Source organism: Polistes fuscatus, unplaced genomic scaffold (genome assembly GCF_010416935.1).
Source record: "Polistes fuscatus isolate 324 unplaced genomic scaffold, CU_Pfus_HIC Scaffold18, whole genome shotgun sequence".
Classification (NCBI taxonomy): domain Eukaryota; kingdom Metazoa; phylum Arthropoda; class Insecta; order Hymenoptera; family Vespidae; genus Polistes; species Polistes fuscatus.
In genome coordinates this window covers 1,419,220-1,431,517 of record NW_025113086.1, presented here as the reverse complement: position 1 = coordinate 1,431,517, position 12,298 = coordinate 1,419,220, and the positions used below count along the sequence as shown (strand labels likewise).

The following is a 12,298-nucleotide window of genomic DNA, read 5'->3' as shown; positions in this document are numbered from 1 at the left end:
TTCAATACGATTTTAACATTTACTTCCGTGTTTCTTAGTTAGTTAGATCCTGATGAGAAATCGGTATTGGGTTTTTGGATTGATTTTATTGATGAAATTTAGTCACACTCCATCTGGATTTTCTTTTATTTTATCGTTGGTTTTATATTTATCTAGGAATATTTTGTAGGGTACTCGTAGTCAGATTTTTTTCAAATTTTTCATACTCGTGTAGAGGAGTTTCATGGGAACTATAATTTTACATCTTGAAAATAAACCCAATTTAGATAGTCAATAATAGTTTCCGATAAAATCTAAGAAAAAAATCCTAACACTCGCGCGTCGAGAATCGATCCGACAACATTGTGAATACAAAATCGCGCTGCTATCCATTACGCTACCGACAGCATGAATTAAGTATGGAATTAAAAGGAAATAAACGTGTATAAGAACGTTTACGAAACTTCTACATTTAATTTTTCGAAAATGGTTAGCTGTTTAGATTTATTCCAAAGTGAAATATATAGTCCTCATGGATCCCTAGAAGAATGTAAAATTTGAAAAAAATTTGACTATGAGCCTAGTCTACCTGAGGTTGCAATTGTCAGATTACTTTCACTTCGAAATTAGAACATTTTATACTTAATAACCTAATAAAATTTTATTATTTTTATTTTGTAATTTTACAAAATTACTTCCTGACCATTCAAGGATAACATGTTTGTTTTCTGATTTCTTAAAATACACTAAGTTTGATATCAATTATCTAAACATTGTTTGCAACTTCTTTCATATAAACGTGTAAAAATAAGATTGCAGATATAATAATAATAATTATCCGATAAACGTGTTGTCCCTTCTGCTAATAATAAAAGTTTGTTTAAAAAATAAATTGCAATGTATGCAAGCTTAATATGTTTAGATTACATTAATTGTAGCAGTCTGATGTCAATTATCTTGAATATGTGTGAAACTTCTTACGTATAAACATAACAGTGAGAAAGAGAAAGAGAAAGAGAAAGATAAGATGTATAAAAGAAGAAAGAAAATGAAATGAAACGTTTGGTGTACCTATCGCATCGTGAAACTTATATCCCATGACGAGACGTTTGCTTGAGCTAATTGCATCGCACTTGCGAGCCGTGCCGAAAGTGAGAAAAGGAAAAAGGAACTGGGACCGACGATGATGACATTACGTAATCACTTAAAACAGTCCCTATCTCGGTAAGATAAATGGACGATATAAAAAAATTAAAAAAAATTTTAAATATGAAGATAATCATTCGGGACTGTTATCCGTGCGTCAGTAAACCGAAACGGCCGTTTTTAAATTGTGTTTTTTTTTTTTTTTTTTTCATATAAAGTTAAGCAGATGACCGATGATCATGTGGACGCTTAAAATTTTACTCATCTTGCTTTTTCTCATTTTCGTACTTCTTTTTTTTTCGTTAAATTAGGCGAAAGGATTTTTGTCTATTGTTTTTTCTTTTACGTCCAAATATTTTGTTAATAATTTTTTTCAATTGAATATTTAATAAATATAATATAATAATATATATAGAATAAATATATAATATCTTAAATATTTAAATTTTGTATTTTGCCTATAAGTTTGTTTACTTTTAACTAAAAATCTTTATTGGCTTTAACTATTTGTGGCCATTAGAAATGTTTCGCACTCTGGCCAAAATATATACCATTTACGTTATTCCAATATTGAGAAATATTAATTAAATATGAGCCATCCTCGTGTAAATACACATGTACAATTTGTCAATAAAACCGTCTCTTACTGGTTTATTTTATTAGCACAACGGAATATCACATAGGAGATAACCTCAAAATGTGCAAATGATTAATATTTAATTAACAATGTAATTATCATTAATATTAATATCTTCTTCCAACTATTTTGGGATGAACATTTTGTTAAAATTTATTAACAGAAATTTTTGTCGGTAAACCTAATATTTGAAATAAAAATATTTTTTCCTGTTTTAAGAGAATTTTTTCGATTTTACAAAATGAAGAAATTATAAATAGAGATAATTACACAATGCGAAATATTTTATTTAATTAACAATGTAGTTATCATTAATATGAAAAAATGAACAAAAATTGTAAGAGTTTATTTTAAGAATCAATTATCTTATCAGATTGTAATATTCTGTATATTCAAGAATTCCATTGTTAATTTAGAGGTTATCTTTCCTTTGTTTTAGGTTATATACATTTTTTTTATAGTCACGAAAAAAATTCGGAGTAATCAACTATGTACTTTAGAACTAACCTAACCCATCTTAACTATATTTTAGGAACTTTCAAGTCACCCTACAATACCCTCTTTTACCATTTTGATACCCTTAATAAAAATAGTAGAATGCTAAGATATGCATCTAAACTCCCGTTTAACATGGAAACACCGCGTAAGAAACAAATTAAATCCACCTCGTATCAAAAGAAAAAAAAAACATGGTTTGGTTAACTAGTTAACAACAAACTTTAAATAACTAAAACAATAATTAAACTTATCTGAACATACGAAATCTAACAATTGATTATGTAAGCCAAAAGTTTTTTTTTTACACAACTTAACAAAAATCAATCCAATTAATCATACCTAAAACTTAAAACTATTTAAAATCAAATCTTTAACAACAGAAACAGCACACTTGTGTGAAAACAAATCCAGACATGACAATTATCCTTGTAACCCTGTTAAACAGCTATACGCAGAAGGTTTACCCAGGCAACTGAACAGGAAGCACTCTAGCAACCTGATACCTCAACAACTTGTATTTTAACACGCTACAAATGATACCTAATGAGAAACATCTAAATGCTAAAGAATCTGCCTAATGTGCTCAAACCTTGGATACAAAAATTGGATATAAAAAATAAAGAAGCAGCACATATATGTTAAAACAATCATCCCAGTAACCCTGTTAAACAATTGTACGCAGAAAATTTATCCAGACAACTGAACAGGAAGTATTCCAGCAACCTGATACCTCAACAACTTGTATTTTAACACGCTACAAATGATACGTAATGAGAAATATCTAAATGTTAAAGAATCTGCCTAACGTGTTCAAGCCTTGGATACAAAAATTGGATATAAAAAATAAAGAAGCAGCACATATATGTTAAAACAATCATCCCAGTAACCCTGTTAAACAGCTATACACAGAAGATTTACCCAGGCAACTGAACAGGAAGCACTCTAGCAACCTGATACCTCAACAACTTGTATTTTAACACGCTACAAATGATACCTAATGAGAAACATCTAAATGCTAAAGAATCTGCCTAATGTGCTTAAACCTTGGATACAAAAATTGGATATAAAAAATAAAGAAGCAGCACATATATGTTAAAACAATCATCCCAGTAACCCTGTTAAACAATTGTACGCAGAAAATTTATTCAGACAACTGAACAGGAAGTACTCCAGCAACCTGATACCTCAACAACTTGTATTTTAACACGCTACAAATGATACCTAATGAGAAATATCTAAAGAATCTGCCTAACGTGTTCAAGCCTTGGATACCAAAATTAGATATAAAAAATAAGAATAGAGGGAACAGTTTGTTTACGCGATGAATTGATAAGGAATAAGAGAAAGTGGGGTGGGAGGTTTAGGTATAGGTTCGAAAAAATCGTGTTCGGTGAGAAGGTGCAGGTGCAGGTCCGATCACCTTCCGGCAATTCTTATCACACTTTGGCCGAGTGCGTGTTGCGGTTCCGGTGAGGAGCGGCGGTAGGTCTCCATAAAGGAAGGCTCGGTGTGCTAAGCGACTAGACCGAATGGATGCTAAGCAAGCTGTAGTACCCGATCGCTTCCTTGCATACGAAGCAGTCTCAGAGCACCGACCGGAAGTGCGTCACGTCGCAATATAGTATCTAGATGCCCATGAGCTCAACGCAGTTGTCAAGCCGCGTATAGCCTTGCCTTTACCGGGGGAGAATTCGACTGATAGATACGTGACTGAGAACTCATACTCGACTTACTTACTTACTTGCCTTATCAAGTTTCAATATCGTTGAAATCTAACCTCACATATTCTTTCTTCATTTATTTCTTTATTTCTTCTACTATGTTTCATTGAAGTGATCTAATTTTGTTATTATTTTGTAGGTTTATTATCACACAGACGAGACGATTTATTATTTAATATTGTTGTCCGATCTTGTTTCGTTTTATTTTTGTTTTTTTTAACGATAATTAATATAAATCGTTTATTGAAATTTTCTCGTTACTTTGTTACGATGTTTTAACAAGGGATTTCATTCGAGTGATCAAATTTCTTTTTATTCTTTTCTATTTTATTTATCGACAATATTTTGTTTTGTTTTGTTTTTTTTTTAAGTCTCATCTCAATTATTGTATTTTTAATTATTTAATAGTATATTCAATTCATACCTAATTGTTAGGTTTTTTATTACACTTTTTTATGGAATGACCAATCAATTTTGATATAAATTTTTTTTTAATAAGGTTTCTAAACAATTAATTCTATGAACAAACTTTCTGTTCTTTCGTAATATTCTTTTTTGCAACATTTTATATGTCGAATACTGATGAATGATGAAATATATAAATTCTTGGAAAATGTTCTCAATCCAGGATAGAAAATATTTCCCAATCTAATCTTCCAAGTTTTACATCATTTTTGCAATAAGATTCTAATCGATCGATCGTATAAATCGATTTATCTTGGAAATCGATACTAAATTCTTACATTCCTTGGTTTATTTTTACGTCAAATTGAACCGACGAATGTTTCAAATTCGTAGTTTCGTCAGAGACTTTATCTATCGAAGATATCCGATATTTTACGATCCAATCTTGTAATAAGATTTAAGTTACTAGATCTTACAAATACAATTTAAAACATCGCATAAATATATTTGTAATTTATATAAAAAAACATTTGGATAAATTTCGTTAAATTTGAAATAAAAATAATTCTATAAAAATCAATTGTGAAATTATTGTTTATTTATTATTGTAAAATTTCAAATTATATCTGTTACATCTACAATAAAACTTAAATTCACATACTACGGTTTCCTAACCTCATTTTCTAATACCCTTTGCATATAAACTTCGAGTAATACAATAGATACCGAATATAGATCGAAGAAATAGATTGTTTTATTCATTTATTATTTCGTAACTTGATTTACGTCAATAAAAATTTACAAAATACGTAAATCTATTGTTACAAGTTAAATAAAGATATGCAACGATTCGCTAACTAATCGTGTAAACAACAACACATTCAAGAAATCATTCGAATAAATAGCGATCGAATAACTAAAAGTGTGTCTTACGAATATAATACTTACGAGAATATTTTAATGTGATCTATAAATGAATAATGGATCTACGTAATATAAAAATTAACGACTATGAGAATCGTATGAATAATTAATTGGATAGACGTGTGTATAAATTGAAAAACAAAACAGGAAAATAAAAAAGGAAATAATAGAAAATATTCGTCAATAAATATTATTATTTAATATTAGATTAGAAATACTTTATTACATAGTTATCAACAAATAAAATTGATATAAGTAATAACAGATGTAATATTAATTTATTTATAAAATTTCTGATAAGAAAATATTATCGATTTCTACTGCATACGTATACCAAATACTAAATTCAATCGGTTTCCGGTAATCTATTGAAATTAATTTTTTAACAGTTAAATAATGATAAACAAATCATTGATCGTTTCGTAAGTGTTTCCTCAAATCATCTGCATTTAAAATTTTTTTTACGAACGTCATTGTCTTCCAAGAACTGAACAAAAATCGTAACGTTCGTTTCTAAATCAAATTCAATCGAAATTGCTTAAAATTGGTTCAATGTTATGGACGCATATATGCGTTTATTGATAAGAATACGTGTAATGTAATATTGGTTAAAAAAGAAAAAAAACTTTCTTGTATTATTTCATTCGCAATAATATCAATTATAATTTATTGTTAACTTTGCTTAATATAACCAATCAACGTAACTTATACAAGCGATAAAGTATTCTGCCCTACGAAGTACTTCAGTCAAAAGTATTCAACACTCAAATGATTCAAAAATACAGAGTGACGTGGTCTTCCAGGAAAATCTGTTTTTACTTATTTCAATTTTATTTATTTAAAACTTTGCAATAAAATATTTTACATCGTACTTTTAATAACATTTTTTTCTTATTTCAATTTGTAAAATATAGTGCCAACATTTCTACCAGTAAACTTTGAAACACCTTCTGAAGAGCAATTAATTTATTATATTAATTTTAAATACATAGTTAAATCAATTCAACTATTTCAATTATATTATACAGTTATTCGATTAAAAATTGTATTAAACATGTAAAATATAGTTCCAACATTTCTACCAGTAAACTTTGAAACACCTTCTGAAGACCAATTAATTTATTATATTAATTTTAAACAATAGTTAAATCAATTCAACTATTTCAATTATATTATACAGTTATTCGATTAAAAATTGTATTAAACATGCTGATTTAAATGATATGTTTCCCACATTTTTACCAGTGAACCTTAGAATACTTTGTGAAGCAATTAATTTATTATATTAATTTTAAACACAATAGTTAAATCAATTCAACTATTTCAATTATATTATACAGTTATTCGATTAAAAATTGTATTAAACATGCTGATTAAAATGATATGTTGCCCACATTTTTACCAGTGAACCTTGGAATACTTTGTGAAGCAATTAATTTATTATATTAATTTAAAACAATAATCAAATCAATGAAACTACTTCAAAATAATATTATACAGTCATTCAATTAAAATAAAAATGTAAGTATAAAATATTCCAATCAGATATAAAATAAATCCAACGATTATCTAATTTCTCTTAAATAAAATATCAAAAACGTATATACGTTTATTTAAATTTATTTATTTAGAAAGAGAATAAGAGACAGGAAAAAAGAAATAAAAAAATAAGATGGAAAAATCCGAGTGTAAAAAAGAAGTATTTAAAATTTCTTAGAAAAAGAGAGGGGGAGACAGATAGACAGACAAAATAAAAAAAAAAGAAGCGTTCAAATTAAATCACGTTAATCCATAGTGCGTGAATTCGATCAGAAATTATTATCAACAAACGAAGACCTTTCACCGGTCTAAAGCGTAGTGTTGTGACACTCGACCGATTCGAGAACGAAGGCGTCGAGGAAAAGACGGTTAAAGCGACAGTCTCGGGTCAACTCGTGGCTAATTTATTAGAATGTTTATGTGTTTCACTCGGAGCAAGCTTATCTTACCCGTACGCTTTTATAAATTCTCTCTCTTTCTCTCTTTCTTTCAACAAGTGAAGAACTCGGAATAGAAATGAAATCAAGAAATAAAGAATCATCAAATCGTTATTTTTTTATATCAACTACTATTTCTTATTCTTATTCTTATTCTTTGTATTTTATCACATTCTAATTGTGAATAAGAAATAATAAATAACGTGTAAGATGATAAAATTATAAATATATATATATATAAATAAATATTTGTTATCGATGTATTTATTAATAGTTTTTATTAGTTACTTACCCGTTGAAAGGATAACTCGCGAATGCTGCATCGTAAGGATGATACACAGACGGATAGGGCCATGCTGCTGCTGCACTAGCACTTAGGTTTTCTTTCAATTCTAATCCTGCAGCCTGGAAAATAAATTTTATAATATTTTTATCTTTAATGTGTTTTTTTTCTTTTTTCTTTTATTTTTTATTTTTCTTCACATTTTTTTTCATTTCGAAGAAAGTAATATTATTACAGTAACTATTATTACAGTACTGTAATAAAATTATTACAGTAACTATTATTACAGTACTGTAATAAAATTATTACAGTAACTATTATTACAGTACTGTAATAAAATTATTACAGTAACTATTATTACAGTACTGTAATAAAATTATTACAGTAACTATTATTACACTACTGTAATAAAATTATTACAGTAACTATTATTACAGTACTGTAATAAAATTATTACAGTAACGTGTTGTATTTTTATTCCCGAGTTAACCGACGATTGTTTTCTTCTTCTTCTCCCTCTTCTTCGTTTTATTTTTTACCAGATTACTCAATAATCTACTTAATAAAATCTATCCGTTAGCAAACAAATTTCAATCTGTAAAAATATTAAATAAATCGACAACTAATCTAACTTTTACTTAAACCCCCCTGCCCCCTCAAAAAAAAACCAAATAGTTATATTAGACTTTCTAATAATATTCACTTGGGAAAATAATTCATTTACCTGGAAAATATTTCTCTCTATTTTTTTGTCACCGTATCAAGATATATATCAAAAAAGAAAAAAAACATTGTACAAACTAACTGGACGCATAAGTTTACCGATTGAAATACCATTAAAACTGATAGACATGTTATGGGTAAGATAAATAAGTAATAAAATAGAAATAAACCGGTAAGATCTTAATAGGAAATAGATGAAAACTAATCGACACGATTTGGAATTAGATCTAAACTGAGAATTCTATTACATCAATGGTGCGTAAATGGATTTTCTTTAAAACGATTTATAAATATATCGTTAGATAGTAACATGTAACGGTGGTAACATAAACGAGACGTTATTATCGTCAATCGAGGACCAAGGAATGACGTTTAATACGAGCACAAAACGTATAAGAAGAAATAAAAAGAAGAAGAATAAATAGTTTTAAGTGGAAGTAAAGAAGATCGAAGTTTCATGCATGCATCGTGTCGTAGTTTGCTGACTTGGGGTTATCAGACCACACACAGGGCCACCTCTATTTCTTTCTTTATTTTATTTTATTTGATTTGATTTTATTTTATTTGATTTTTTTTCTTTTTCCTTCTCTCTCACACATTCTATTTATTTCTCGCTAAAAGAAAATACTTAACAACGCAAGCGTCAATTTATGAATTCGAGTTGTCCACGACAGTGGAAACACTGTGTCGTGTTTCTAACCGTCGGCTTGAGAGTACTGCTCGCCTTTATCGTTCTTCTTTATGATCGAGCTTAAAGGACATTACACACTATAGTATTTTACGCACATACTATTTTATTATATCGTAACGCGTCACGCTGGATATTACTGGGAACTTGCTGAATTCAATATAACGTTTAACATGGTACGATATAAAATGATAGGATTAACGATTTTTCTTGCCCTTTCTTAATTTTCTTTTTGTTGTTGTCAAGGATTTATTAAATTTGTAGTTTTCTTCTTCTTCTTTTTTGTTTGTTTGTTTGTTTTTTTTTTCTTTCCCTTTGGTTAATATCGTTCCACAATTAAAAAAACAAATTATCTGTTGCATCTAATCTATTCAATCAAATGATTGATCAGAAGTAGAATACCAGTCAAATCTATTGCATCTTATCATTGATCAGAAATAAAATAAAAACCAAGTTACCAATCTCATCGTATTATAGATCAACAAATAATCTCTTTAATCCTATCTATCAAATCTGATTATAATTAAAAAATAAGTACAAAACAAATAAGTTCATTGAGATTCGTTGCATTCTATTTGCTAATAAATAAGATTAAAAAAGAACCCTTTAATCCTGTCAATTAAATCTAATTATAATTATAAAATAAATACAAAACAAGAGTCATTCCTTGAGATTCGTAATTACTATGTTTACTATTTATCTCCATACTTTTAATAAATATAACAAAATAAGAACTAAAGGGGTACTTACAGTAGGTGTATAGAATGGTGCTTGTTCAGCACCAAGGCTCGGAAAATAAGCAGCCATGCCTTCGGAAGCGACAGCAGCTGCAGCAGCAGCATAGGGTGCGCTGTACATCGAAAGGGCTGCAGTTGGTAATCCACCGAGTCTTTGATAACCGCCAAGTAGATCGTATTGACATGAACAGACAGTTTGTCCGGTGATTGGATCCGTGAAGATGGGTCTGCCGGTGTCACAGCACCTAGCGGCTGTCGGGCCTGCCGTTGTTGGCGGTGGGTGACCTTGAGATGGACTCACCGAGGCTGTTGGACTCCCCGGTGGTCGCACCACCGCGTTCGTCACCGCCATTCTTGCGTTTGACAGACCACCGGCCCCCCCGCCACTGGGTACAACACCCACCACACCAAGAGGATGATTCGTCGTCCCTACGCCGGACGCCGCATTCACCAAAGATGAACTTCCTGCGCTCAGGTGAACTCCTGACGACGGTGAGCCCGACGACGACGCTAACGACGAATTTACTGTCACAGGACACTGCAACATTAATCAAATTTTCATTTCATATTTTCAGATTACAATAGAAAAATATTTCAGAGATACAAGTTTATTTTACAAATTTATTTTTTTTTATTGTATTAACTCTCTAGATTGTTTTCTTGTTTTTTTTATTATATATTCAAAAACTTATTAATCGAAAAATTTGTAATCATAGGATTTCGAGAATGTTTAACGAAATTGTTTTATTCTGACTTTTGTTTTTAGTCACAGAATTTTAATCAGAGAACTCTAGAACGTAATATTGTTTTCTTTTGATTTATATTTTTCTTGCAATTATATAAGAGAAATGAATAATTTATAATTCATTTAGAAATATATTCTTTTCTATTTTTTTTCTAATCTCTGTGTCATAGTAGAAACAACAGAAGACATTTGCCAGACTGTTACAAGACTCTGTAACTAAATATGACTTTACTACTCTTATTTCTTGACATAAACTGAAACATTTTACTTTTATAACATTCCTAACTTTGTATCAATTTTTATTATTTTCTGACAATTTAAAAAAAGATTGTTTTAATTGTGCACGCGTGCTTATATCAATAAGCGCATATATGCGCCCATAGTTCATTCTTAAAACTTTTATTGAACACATACATAAATCTGCAGTCTACGTTTGATAATTTCTAACCGAACCCATATACACACTAATAATCCAAACTCAATATCTTTTAGCCGAACGCATATATGCGCTCAAAAACTTAATCAAAATCCTGAATTTATTTAAATGTATTTTTCAATATTATAAATTATTACCGTTAAATTAATGATAATCATTTCTAATATCAAATAGAAACAACATTTTATATATATATGTCTAATAAGAATTAATTAAATAATTAAACATAAATAATTTCAATTAATCTTTCCTTTATATATATAAAAAAACTATGATTAACAAAAACAATAATAATAATAACGTTACAAAGAACAACGATAAACTTATAATCGTTCCAACAATATATTTTCAATAAACATTTGAATATGTTTATAATAACAATTAGAAAATGAAATTAATCAAATGAACGATTCAAATGTTGAACCCCCTCAATGATAGGCTTTGCAAGAGCTTAATTATTATAACGAAAGGAGCAAGAAACAGACGGGATTTAAAAGTTGATAAAGAAATGTTCTCTCTTGGTGACGCTTCTAAGCTTGACGTCACAACAAAGTACATAACAGAAATAAAGAATGAAATAGCAAGAGCAAGAGAAAGAGAGAGAGAGAGAAAGAGTGAGACAGAAGATACTCGTAAGCGTCAACTTATTCAAAGTTTACTCTCAAGAGAACTACCGGTACTCCGTCGCCACGGGATTTCGCTGACAGTGTCGCATTCTGATGCGCTATTTCGCGGCACGTCTTTCCCCTTCTATCTTAAAAAGAAAAAAAAGCAGAAAAAATGTACACGAGAGGAAGAGAAAAGGGGGGGGGTAAAGAAAATAAGGAAAAGAAACGTATTAAAAAAAAAAAAAAAAAAGTATTAATGCAAGGAAAAGATAAAGAACGAATTGCAACACTGGGATCATGGTGGTGGTGGTGGGGTAGGGGTTCGGGGGGGGCCACTTGACCGTATATACCCAATGCAACATCTTAGCACCTCTAATCCATCTCCCAAACAATATTTCCAATGCATTCAAAATATAATGACTCCCCGGACACCCTAAAATATCTTTCATCGTAGGAAGAGTGAATGTCATCGTTGCGACAGCTGCGTTTACTCCATATCCTCTAATACCTTTTCACAGTTCGAGAAAGAAAAAGAAACAACGGCTCGACGACATTCTCTCAAAGGACAAAACGTTAGAACGAAAAGACTATAACCAATCTTTCCCTATTTCTTTTTTCTCCCCCTCTTTTCCCTCAGCCCACCCCAGCCCTCTTTAGTAACTTCTAAAGGTAAACCGAAAATCTGTGTAGGGTTCGGGTAGGTAATACCGCGAAAAGGGGAAGTTGGGTTAAGGAGGGTGTGCTGGGGTAGGGTGGAGAGCGGGAGCGGGGGACAGGGGACAGGGGGTTCCT

At 30.0% G+C, this 12,298-nt stretch overlaps 1 protein-coding gene across 2 annotated transcripts in view; it reads right to left on the bottom strand.

Annotated features, from left to right (window-relative positions):
- The window catches only part of LOC122515494 (iroquois-class homeodomain protein IRX-6), a 50,361-nt gene that overhangs the window by 17,315 nt on the left and 20,748 nt on the right, over positions 1 to 12,298 (bottom strand). For both annotated transcript variants that reach the window (XM_043632866.1, XM_043632867.1), the window contains 2 exons: positions 9,731 to 10,255; positions 7,579 to 7,691 (listed from right to left, as the gene is read on the bottom strand). In XM_043632866.1, coding sequence (XP_043488801.1) covers positions 7,579 to 7,691; positions 9,731 to 10,255 — 638 coding nt within the window. The remainder of the gene's footprint in view (positions 1 to 7,578; positions 7,692 to 9,730; positions 10,256 to 12,298) is intronic.